This window comes from Macaca thibetana, chromosome 3 (genome assembly GCF_024542745.1).
Source record: "Macaca thibetana thibetana isolate TM-01 chromosome 3, ASM2454274v1, whole genome shotgun sequence".
Taxonomy (NCBI): domain Eukaryota; kingdom Metazoa; phylum Chordata; class Mammalia; order Primates; family Cercopithecidae; genus Macaca; species Macaca thibetana.
The window spans coordinates 118,094,949-118,107,068 of NC_065580.1; the positions used below are offsets into that span (position 1 = coordinate 118,094,949).

The following is a 12,120-nucleotide window of genomic DNA, read 5'->3' on the forward strand; positions in this document are numbered from 1 at the left end:
GCTTTTGAAAACCAAAAAATCATTGGAGAACTTACAGCATAAACAGTGTGAGCCTTATTTTGACCTTTGGAACCAAAACTAAACAATAGGAGTGAAGAGGACAGAATAATGTGTAGTAATAAAATTTTATGCTCTGATGATGTAGACATAATATAACCATTACAAAACAGGAAGGAGGAAAATGAGAAAAGAATGTGGAAATCAGTGTCTTATTTTTATAAAATATAATAAAACATTTGTCATAAATACACATTTAATATGACTATAAGGCCTTTAGAATTTCATGAGAACATAGCCATTTATTTAGAAAATAAACTCACATGTTGGAAAATGAAATTTCCAAATCCAGAAGGGTCTGGGGCTGCTGTCGGGTTACCAGGACTGAGGATGGCTGAGCTGAACTCCACATGCCCAGGCTACCAGACTTCTGCCTCTCCCTCACATACCATCAGGCGCCCCTCTTCTACTCCTGCTCTTGCTGCCTTAGGACTGTCTCCATAGGTCACAGGGGGCCTCCTTTCCTTTGAAGCTCCTCTCTACCCACCCCAGCAACCAATCAGTTCTTTTATTTGGATGAAACCTAGAAATGAAGCATATGCCACAGTGTGGTTTGAGGTTTTGCTAACCTATCCTGGTCCACTCCCGCACCTACAACGAAACTTCCTCCTAAAAGAACTAGTACATATTATTTCTCTTTTTGACATTGATATCTGCTCAATGTTAAAGCCTAGGAGGTCTCTGGAAAGCCCGTGTGTAGTCTGCCAGACAGCATTTTGCCATCTTGTACTATAAAAGTGTCATCTAGCAACTAGTCTTATTTAGGGCCATTCCATCCTCACAGTGCCACAGAGAGAAAAGAGAGAAGGCATCCTGTCTGCACAGCTCTGTATCAGTGTCCATGTTTAACTGAATACAATTTAGTGTTCCTTGTTCCTGTTCCTTAAAATTGGTGAACTCTGAATAGTTTTCATTCCAAAAACAAAGTTTTTCTAACTTGGGTGAGCTCTTATTTCTGAGTTTTTTACATTAATAGAAAAATAGTGCCCCAGACTTACTTGTTATATAATCTACTTTGAATGAGAAATACTCATTTTCAACCCTTTTCTTTCATTAATCCAAAAAACAGATTGTTATATTTCCTAACCCGCTTTCCTACAATCTGGAACACTAGGTGACTGAAATAAAATATATAAAACAATCTTTGTGAATATGCTGGACTGCTTACTGGGGCTCTGTAAGGTTAACACATGACTTATGCTCATTTGTTCCAAACAACCACACACCCAAGATCTGTAAATTCCCATTGTTTTGAAAAACAATGGTTTTAGATATAAATAAATAAATACTTATTCAAAAATGCAACTTGCAATGGTCCTAGATGCACTTCAGGCTTAAATGTTCTCTTGCATTTTCTTTGAATTCCTAAAAGTGTCAGTAACAGAACATTAGATTCTAACTCCCTCCTAAATGTTAACACCTGGTACCTAGCACATGGTGGCTTTGAGTCAATACTTATTGAAGAAATTAACAAACAACTAATTCTCCGAACACTGGTCACTCATGTCTATTTTATGATTCGATTATTTGGAATATGATGCACATCAACACACTTGATTTCTTAAGTATCAGGGTAAGATCTTTTCAATGATGTCCTTAAAATAGTCACCTATTGTTTACTGAATGCTGACTATACTGGGCACCTAGTAAAAATTGTCTCTAGATTTATAAAAAGTGACGAGGCCCCTGTCATAGCTGCACTGTTATCCCTATTTGGGGTAGTACCCAGCACTAGGGCACTCACTGCACAGCGCAGCCTGGAGCTGAACCCAGGTGTGTGGCTCCAAAGACTCCCCTCTTCCACATCATGACTCTAAACATAGACTCTCTGGTTTCCATCATTAAGGTGACCCTGCAAAGCTGTTTCTCAGATAACATTTGAAGTACAATATAGTACGGCACTGATATGGTTTGTTTTGGCTCAGTATTCCCACCCAAATCTCATCTCAAATTGTAATCCCCAAGTGCTGACGAAGGGGGCCTGGTGGTAGGTGACTGGATCACGGGGGCAGCTTATCCCATGCTGTTCTCATGATAGTGAGGGAGTTCTCATGAGATCTGATGGTTTTAAAAATGACAGTTTTTTCTGTGCTCTTCTCTCTTCAGCTGCCATGTAAGACGTACCTTGCTTCCCCTTTGCCTTCTGTCATGATTGTAAATTTCCTGAGGCCTCCTCAGCTAGACAGAACTGTGAGTCAATTAAACCTCTTTTGTTTATAAATTCCCTGGTCTCAGGTAATATCTTTATAGCAGTGTGAAAACAGAGTAATACAGGCATAAATCACAAAGTACTATTACGTGATGTGGTCTGAAGGTAGGCAGCATTGACATCCCCCAGGAGCTGGTCAGCAATAGTCTCAGGCTCCAGCTCAGACCTCCCAAATCAGAACCTGCACTTTAACCAGATCCCAGGGGATTCACACACATGGTAGAACTTAGAAGCAATGTCTTAGAACATGATGTCGATTCCCTTCAGTTCTTGCTTATTTTTCTGTTCCTGCATGAGTCACATACACAACCCACCCCATCAGTCACACTTCACATTTAATGAAAGGAAGTGACTGGGCATGTCTAATGGGAAGGTGGACATTTTTAGTGTGTTGAGTCTACCATTTTCCTTAATTCTACTGCCTGTAATATTCAGACACAGAATTCTGGATACCCAGGAAGACCTCATTATGTACTTTGCTATAGTAACTTGATTGATTATGTATTTTGCTACAGTAACTTGATCGATTATGTACTTTGCTACAGTAACTTGATAACTTTCCATTTAGTAATTCCAGATTGTAGTAGCCACTCCACAAAATGTCTGTTTTTTAAACTCCAAAAAAGAGAAAACAAAACACCTCTGATGATTCTAAGCTACCCTTCTACGTCTCTACTTTGCTGAATCATTTTCATTGAACAGAAAGAACAAACAAATGCCATCCTTCAATTAACCGCCCTGTCTTTTCTCTTCTGGGCCTCTTTGAATTTCTCTGGAAGTCCCCAGAGTATCCCTAGATGAAGCCAGCCTGACAACTGGATCGACATCACTGCAGTCACAGGTGACACCAATGTCGGCACAGTGCACACTGTTTCATGGAAAACAGATTTTAAATTAAAATGAGCTCTATATAGAATTTATGAAAGAAAAGCCTTGAGTTAGGTCCAACGACAGCAATGCTCTTAGTGAGCAGAACTCTAGAAAAAAACAGCCCAATGTACATTTTCTAGGCTTCAAAATACTTTTGTGATTTCAAAGACCTCTTGAAGCTAAATTTTAACACTAAAAATTTAACACTAAATTTTAACACTAAAAATTTAACACACTAAGAATGTCCACCTTCCCATTAGAGATGCCCAGTCACTTCCTTCTTTCATTAAATGTGACACTTACTGCTGCCTACCGAGTGGCAATCCCAAACTGGGCAGCTGGGACACAAAGATGATTAAGACGGGGTTTCCCTTATCAAGAAGCTGGTGGTTCAGGAGACCTTCAGAGATATTAGCAGGTGATTTACCATGTACACTGGACAGCTCAGCTCCATGCAGGAGGGGCTTCCAGAGGGGTGGTGGGGAAAGGTCTGTGATGAAGCATGAGAATGGCTAAGTGCCTTCCAGGGAGATGGAGAGAAGCAGCCATGTGCGAAATGGCAAAGAACTGAACAGAAAAGAAGAGGCATTGTCGGGGAATACCAGAACCCAGCCTGGTTCTGCAGGAAGGGTGTGGCAATACAACAGAGATGTGGCTACAGAGGTGGCCTGGTATACTAGGAAGATCAAAAGTTTACGCTTCATCAGGTGGACAGTGGTTTTTAAAAGATTCAGGGACATAACCAAGTGTGTTCTTTGGAGTGGGGTAGGAGGGAGCAGGGGGCGGGGGAGGGGCAGTGAATGAAGGAAGAACTCAGAATAACCCCAGGTATGAATGAGGATAATCTACGTATTTCCCACCACTGTCACACACTGTAACATTTCGAGCCACATGGCCATAGGAGACTTTCACAAAATAAACAGAAAATAAACAGAAATATAAAAGTGCCCCCTAGCTTGGTGTGAGGGGTGCTTGGAATAAAGGCTGCTATGGTGTGGCATACCTTTGTCCCTGGCTCACTGAAAGACATTTGGCATGCAGACAGGAAACTCCAAACTCACTGTCAATCATATCAGTGACTCATAGAAAAATATGGGCACATTAGCAGGTAAAAGATACAGTGTTCTGGCCGGGCGCCATGGCTCACGCCTATAATCCCAGTACTTTGGGAGGGATCATGAGGCAGATCACGAGGTCAGGAGATCGAGACCATCCTGGCTAACACGGTGAAACCCCGTCTCTACTAAAAATACAAAAACAAAACAGTAACTGGGCGGGGTGGCGGGCGCCTGTAGTCCCGGTTACTTGGGAGGCTGAGGTGGGAGAATGACGTGAACCCGGGAGGCGGAGCTTGCAGTGAGCCGAGATCGCACCACTGCACTCCAGCCTGGGCGACACAGTGAGACTCTGTCTCAAAAAAAAAACAAAACATAATGTTTCATCCAAAATGTAAGAGGAAAAACAGGCAGAACGGCTGAACAGATCCTTAATATACTATAAATATAAACACAAGGGATTAAAGGCAAACATAAAAGCTTTCCTCAGTGAATGAGACTTGAAAAGTACTGGAATAGGTTTCTAAATCCAACTAGCAATCTGCAGGTTCTCAGCACTAGGCCAGGTCCTCATGAGTGGGAACTCGGTTAGGAGGTGCCCATCTGCGTAGACTGCTGCAGGGTGAGCTAGAGCACCCACGCCACCCCACCAAATACTTCAGAGTTCTTTTCTAAAGAAGTTGTGACTTACAAGGTGATTGCTGATGTTTTTCATTTTTTCCACAACACTCTTCATAGTCTTCAAGACTGGTAAATAAATACTAACCTACAAAACCAATGAGAAAAAGCACAAGTATTAAAAATATTAATATACTCTAGTAATGACAAGGGCTCCATAACTAACTCTGGAACACACTGCATGCTCAAAAACTACGGGATACTATTTTACAATTTTCTGAATAAAGTTCTTTTAAAAATATAAAAAGAAAACCAATTCTATTTCACTAACTCAAGGATGCTCAAGCAAAATTAAAGACTGGAATGCCTGCCTCTGGCTACCTCAGCAACCATGTCCCTGCGGGCATTCTTCTGGCTCAAGAAGGAATAGGGCACTTCAGCTGAGATGCCCCTATATTGGTCCAGCGGGAATAAAACTCAGGCACTCAGCAGGAGGCCCTCCTCTAAGGGACATTTACATGTATGATTCAGGGGCCTTTTCCATGCTCTGTGCAAAAATACGGCAGAGAGTCACTGCATCACACCTGAGACTGTTACCAAGAGTGCTCTATAAAACAGGGGCTTTTTCGAAATCAGTGTAGAAGTCGTCTAGTAAAAGTCAAGTAATTATTTTACCCAACATATTTTTGTACTTTCTTCTTAAATAAATTGTGAGCAAGAGGAAATGGGCCCTTTGGCATCATCTTTACCTTCTGGGGTTCTAGGGTTAACCATCAGCATGACTGTTAACCCATATTAGCCCTAAACCATGAAATTCCTCTCTTCTTGGCTTTCGTGCACATCCAGATATCGCTCCTGACTGGCTGAGGAAAAGATCAAGTCTTGGAAACCCAAATTGGTGTCTAAGGTCAAGAATACTAACGAATACTAATTGTCCTCCAAAGTATCATTTCAGTTGTGTTTTAAATGATGTTGCTGAGTGAGACATTTTCTACATATAGGAAGGCATGACATTTCTATCATATGCAACATGTTTTAAGATGTTTTATGTAAATAACAAAAGGCAAATATTCTAATGTTTTCCTTAAGAATCCTTTAAAAATAAAATATACTGCAAGACTACAACTGAAATTAGAGAATTCAAGTCATGCCATTTAATGTGGGGTGTACAACAGGATTGCAGGCATCACCTACATCAGGATCTGGGACCACCGGTTCTTGCAAGTCCTTCCACAATTTCCTAGGAATCACCTTTATAGGGATGTCATGTGTCACAATGCGGCTACTGCTTGACATAGATAACTGCCAAGAAAAGAATTAATTTAAAAATATTTTTATGTTGTTAATATTAAGCAACAACAAAACAACCCAAAGACCCGAGGACAAAAAAGTTGAAATGCCAAATCTAAGTGGAATGCTGTCAATTTATTCACTGAAAAGCCATTCGACCAATATTGATGGTGCCAATATTTACGGAACAGACTCTGGGTACTTTCAGGAACTGGGAAGTGTGGTAAATAAGACAAAAAGGTCCTCAATATTCCAGTGGAACAAACAGATCAATAAAAATGCAAACAAATGAAATTGCATGACATGCTCATTAGAGTCGTGAGAAAGCAAACCACAGTGACCAGAGTGAGTGTGGGGGAGTTTCCTTAGACTGACGAGGTGACATTTCAGATACCACGAAAAGCAGCAGCCGTGGGAAGACAGGAACAAGGGGACAGGGTTTCAGGCTGGGGAAACAGCACATGTAAAGCCATGAGGCAGAAAGAAGCAAGCCTGCTATGTTGATGCAACCAAGAGAAGGCCACTCTTTGGGCATAGGACACTCAGGGGGCTGCAGTTTCTAAACAGTTAAAAGGCAAACTATATTTACTTCTAGGGGCTTCTATGAGACTCGCAGAACAAAATATCTTGCACTTTTGGACATAAAATATTATACGTTACTATCTTGCTTTTCCTTAATAGGAAAAACATACCAAACTTATGTTGTGACATGAAATACCCTAATTAGCTCTAAGAACTGCCTGACTGCAGAGTCGAGAGTTATGAAGAAAAGTTGGGTCGGGCGCGGTGGTTCATGCCTATAATCGCAGCACTTTGGGAGGCCTTTGAGAGGACGAGGTAGGTGGATCACTTGAGGTCAGGAGTTCAAGACCAGCCTGGCCAACATGGTGAAACCCCAACTCTACTAAAAAAATACAAAAATTAGCCGGGTGTGGTGGTGGGCGCCCGTAATCCCAGCTGCTTGGGAGGCTGAGGCATGAAAATCACTTGAACCTGGGAGGCGGAGGTTGCAGTGAGCCGAGATCGCACCACTGCACTCCAGCCTGGGTGACAAGAGAGAGACTCAGTCTCGGAAAAAAAAAGGAAATACGAACCTCATTCCATGAGTAACAAGAGCAACTCTGGGTTGTATGTGTGCGCATGAGGTTGTGTATTTGTGTGTTTGGAGGACAGCTGTGCACTAAATTCATCTGGCAGTAGCATATAAAACATATGTGTACTGAACAATGAGGGGCCATTTAAAGGTTATCAGAGCAGATGAGGCAGGGTAGGAGTGGGGAGAAAATGTGTCAACGGTGAAAATGCATAGAAACCATGATTTCTAGACAAGGTGACAATACCACTACAAGAAATAGAGAGGCTGGAAGTTTTATGGCTTGGAAAAAGCAGCAGTCTAGCCGAATGCATAGGATAACAACACTATTTTAAAATGAGGAGGAACTGACTCTAATGCAAAATATAGTTATGGACCAGCTCTTTAAATTTAAATAAACCAAATAGCTTTCAACAATATTTATTGCTAAAGAGGCTAGGCTAACTATGTCTATTCCTTCGAAGCCAAGACTTCTGTGGGAAATTTCTGAAACCCTGACTCTCCTACTCACCAGCTCCACGGAGACTGTGAGGCAGGGAAAGTGTTTATTAGTCAGTTTGATTTTCAAGGCTCTGGCATTCTGGGCAGTTTTCAAGGCTCGAGATAAGTTTTCCGATGTTAGCTCTAAATAAATCTCATTGTTTTCTGCAGAGACACCCTCCATTTGAAATTCGTTGAAGAAGTTCTCCTAAGGGAAAAACATGGGGGATGAGGCAGGGCACTTGTGGTCTTTCCAGAGACAATCTGCAGATTGCAGGCCTCTCAGAAGTTTTTGCTCACCTGTTCCAGCTCACACCACATGCTCACTCCTCCATTAGCCAGCTTGTCACAAAGGATGAAGTTAAGCTTATCAGGGCTGATGCGGAGGGTGCAGGTTTTGGCAAGCTTGGCTATCATGTTACTGATTCCTAAAGCAGGGGTTAAAATAAGGAATCACTAAAACGCACATCATGTATCCTAGAGACCAACTTATTTTACAGAATTTCTTGTTCATCATGGTGCAACTTCTCGGTGGAAAAATAACCACTTACATTGGTATCACACTGGAAAGTATGATGTCACGCAATTCTCCCAACAAACCCGGGGAGATGTACAGCATACATCATCAGTGCTCAAATAAAAAAACAGGCACCTACTAGTCATTCATTCATTTAACACGAACTTATTGACTACTGGGTACCGCAGTACAGAGTTCAATGCAAGGTTAGGCACTGTCAGGGTGGAGGGACGAATGGGGCCTTGAAGGAATGTCAATGCCTGATAAAGCCGTCTGTGGGAGCAGTGGCCGCTTGCTTTTAAAGCCGCGTGATCGGAATCAAGTTTCAGAAACGTCCCTTGAAAGCCGCCTTCACCCCAAGTGCCCTACGATCCGACCCGCGCACTCCCGGCCCATCATCCCGCGGCCTCCACCAGCACCCCTATGCCTGCCCCATCCTCCCGCGGCCCCTCCCGCGGCCCATCTCGCTGCCCCTTCCACCGCCCATCCCCGCTCTGATCTTCCTCCCCGGTCCCCACCGCGCGCTCACTGCTTCCTTCCGTTCCTCCCTCGCTCCCCTCCGGCCTCCCTGCTCACGTGTGAAGTGGTTCAGACAGGCCCCGTCCACGATCTTAGCCCGAAACCTCATGGCCGCGCCTGCCGCAGCCGCGACGGCCTCTGTGGGTAACAGATAAGTGTCGCGCCCTGAGTGTCCCGGCCCGGAAACACGGCGGCGCGCACAGTGGTTCCGCCCGGCTCGGGCTACCCGGCTCTTGCCAGGATTGCCTCCGGGCCACGCCCCTGGGGTGGTGGGGCCAGGGGTCACGCCCCAGAGAAGGTGGGGTCACGGGTCAAGGATCACAGGTCACGCCCCGAGGAGGTGGGGTCCCAGTCTCCGGGTATGCCTCGGCGCTCCGGGGTAATGTGGGATCTGCTTTTAGTGAGGCGGTGGCTTCAAGCCCCAGATTTGGGGAGGTGGTTCTGAGAATTCACGTTTTGAAAGAATTTTGTGACACCTACTCCAAGTGCTATTTAAAAATATCCAAATAAAATTAGTCGTTTATAAAGGTTAAACAATATTATCTTAAATATACCTCTCTAAGGTAGAGCAGCTTTAAACCCTCTAGCCTCCGATGACGGTACCGGTACTTTGGTATTGAAGCATCTTGGTTGATTAAGGTTCTGAAAACTGTTTTAAATGACTTTTTAAAAAATTTAACATATTACTGGCTAGTTGGTAAAGACGGGATGCTTAAAGAACACTGACGTTAAGTGGTAATTCTGCAGTTTGCCTCAAGATGAACTTTATTACATCCGATAAAATTCTTATTAGCATAAATAATGTCATTAGGTTTTTTTAAAAGGAAAGAAATTTTTTTTTTTTTTTTTGAGACGGAGTCTCGCTCTGTCGCCCAGGCTGGAGTGCAGTGGCCGGATCTCAGCTCACTGCAAGCTCCGCCTCCCGGGTTCACTCCATTCTCCTGCCTCAGCCTCCCGAGTAGCTGGGACTACAGGCGCCCGCCACCTCGCCCGGCTAGTTTTTTGTAGTTTTAGTAGAGACGGGGTTTCACTGTGTTCACCAGGATGGTCTCGATCTCCTGACCTCGTGATCCACCCGTCTCGGCCTCCCAAAGTGCTGGGATTACAGGCTTGAGCCACCGCGTCCGGCCCAAAAGGAAAGAAATTTTAAAGGGGGAAATGAAGCAACAATTGTATCTAATTTGGTTTTTCAAAGACTAAAGATTATCTATGTTAATTGTTATTTTTAATGCCCTCTGCAAATAGGAGCCTAGACCGTTGTCTTTAACTTGACATATAGAATCAAGACAATGCAGATGATGATGATGATGATGATGATGATGATGATGATTTTGAGACGGAGTCTGGCTCTGTTACCCAGGCTGGAGTGCAATGGCGTGATCTCGGACCTCTGCAACCTCCACTTCCTGGGTTCAAGGGATTCTCCTGCTTCAGCTTCCCGAGTAGTTGGGATTACAGGCACAAGCTACCAGGCAAGGTTAATTTTTTTTTTTTTTTAGACGGAGTCTCCCTCTATTGCCCAGGCTGGAGTGCAGTGGTGCGATCTCAGCTATAATCCCAAAGTGCTGGGATTATGGGCATGAGCCACTGTGCCAGGCCTAGATTATTTTTAAAGCCACATGCACACGTTATGTTTATTGTGGCACTATTCACAATAGCAAAGACTTGGAACCATCCCAAATGTCCATCAATAACAGACTGGATAAAGACAAGTTGGACATACACACCATGGAATACTATGCAGCCATAAAAAAGGATGAGTTCATGCCCTTTGCAGGGACATGGATGAGGTTGGAAACCATCATTCTCGGCAAAATATCACAAGGACAGAAAACCAAACATTGCATGTTCTCACTCATAAGTGGGAGCTGAACAATGAGAACACATGGACACAGGGAGGGGAACATCACACACTGGGGCCTGCTGGGGGGTGGAAGCCTGGGGGAGGGATAGCCTTAGGAGAAATACCTCATGTAAATGATGAGTTGATAGGTGCAGCAAACCAACATGGCATATGTATACCTATGCCACAAACCTGCACATTGTGCACATGTACCCTAGAACTTAAAATATAATAATAAAAAGGTGCAAAATACAAAAATTGCAGTTTTTGCCTATTTTAAGACTATAACATGAAGCAAAATTCTAATCTTCATTGTCACATGCGAGCGTTTACCAGACCAAACTTAATATATCACTTTCAAAGTTATGCCAACAGGTGGGGCAGAGTGACTCTCTCCTGTAATCCCAGCACTCTGGGAGGCGGAGGCGGGTAGGTCATCTGAGGTCAGGAGTTTGAGACCAGCCTGGCCAACATGGTGAAACCCTGTCTCTACTAAAAATACAAAAATTAGCCCGACGTGATAGCTTGTGCCTGTAATCCCAACTACTCAGGAATCTGAGGCAGGAGAATCACTTGAACCCAGGAGGCAGAGATTTCAGTGAGCCGAGATCTGCCACTGCACTCCAGCCTAGGCAACAGAGCAAGACTCCGTCACACACACACACAAAAAAGTTCTGCCAACATTTTTCATTTTCCCCATATGATCTGCAGGAAAAAAGCATGTTTTTAAATTTCCTCATGAATGAGTAATTTGAAGAATTGAACATCGCATTAAATAAAGTGGTTGCTAGTAGATAAATGAATATAATTAAAGAATGTATCTAAATAAACTTTGTAAACAATATTTTGTAACATCTTGAACTTTACTGTAAATTGCTTAATTTTATGTCGTAAAAACTGATAAAGCAATTTTTTAAACTTCCTAAGAAGATGTGATATACATTCTGCATTGATAAATGCGCAAATCATATAGGAATTTGACTCAAGAAATAGAAAATAAAGCTGCAGTTATCTTTTCTTGGAAGAAGAAAGGAATATTTTATGTGCTCTTGCAGTTTTCTTAAATAGGCTTAGCAAATTAATTCAATAACTTCAGAATTGATAATTAAACATACTGACACTACTTCTGTACTTTCTGAATGATTTTGAGGCAAGGAATGTGATCTCTAGAGATTTCTAGAAGCCCCATGTACCACTGAGTTTTCTAATGCAATGTATATTCATGTTCTTATCTAGCTACGGTAAATTGCCTTCTGACTTAAGAACTGCCGAACCTCAGGGGTTAGTAATTCAGTCACACAATGATTTGGGAAACGGTGTTGATGCTGTTTGTTAAGTTTGTTTAGTGGGGAGGTAAATGCCTTAATCTTGTATTAGAAACTGAAATAAATAGTGGTGCGAATAAAATGTCAGTCAGGATGCATGTAGTTGGAAGTAAGGGAAATAACCTCTCTACAGCTACAGATGGTCAATTCTGTCTAGGTATTTGGCCAGTCTCTTTCAGGTACTTACTTGCCTTCTCTAGTTCCTGGGGGAAGAGGCAGCAATTTGCAGCCCTGTTGTTAGCAG

At 42.9% G+C, this 12,120-nt stretch overlaps 1 protein-coding gene across 2 annotated transcripts in view; it reads right to left on the minus strand.

Annotated features, from left to right (window-relative positions):
* Positions 1–12,120, minus strand: part of HUS1 (HUS1 checkpoint clamp component) — a 154,370-nt gene that overhangs the window by 13,966 nt on the left and 128,284 nt on the right. For both annotated transcript variants that reach the window (XR_007724482.1, XM_050785547.1), the window contains 5 exons: positions 8,766–8,844; positions 7,973–8,100; positions 7,704–7,880; positions 6,004–6,111; positions 4,883–4,957 (listed from right to left, as the gene is read on the minus strand). Coding sequence is in view for 1 of the 2 variants with exons in the window: in XM_050785547.1 (XP_050641504.1) it covers positions 4,883–4,957; positions 6,004–6,111; positions 7,704–7,880; positions 7,973–8,100; positions 8,766–8,817 (540 nt within the window). In the remaining variant the exon portion in view is untranslated. Of the gene's footprint in view, positions 1–4,882; positions 4,958–6,003; positions 6,112–7,703; positions 7,881–7,972; positions 8,101–8,765; positions 8,845–12,120 lie in introns of those variants that run through there.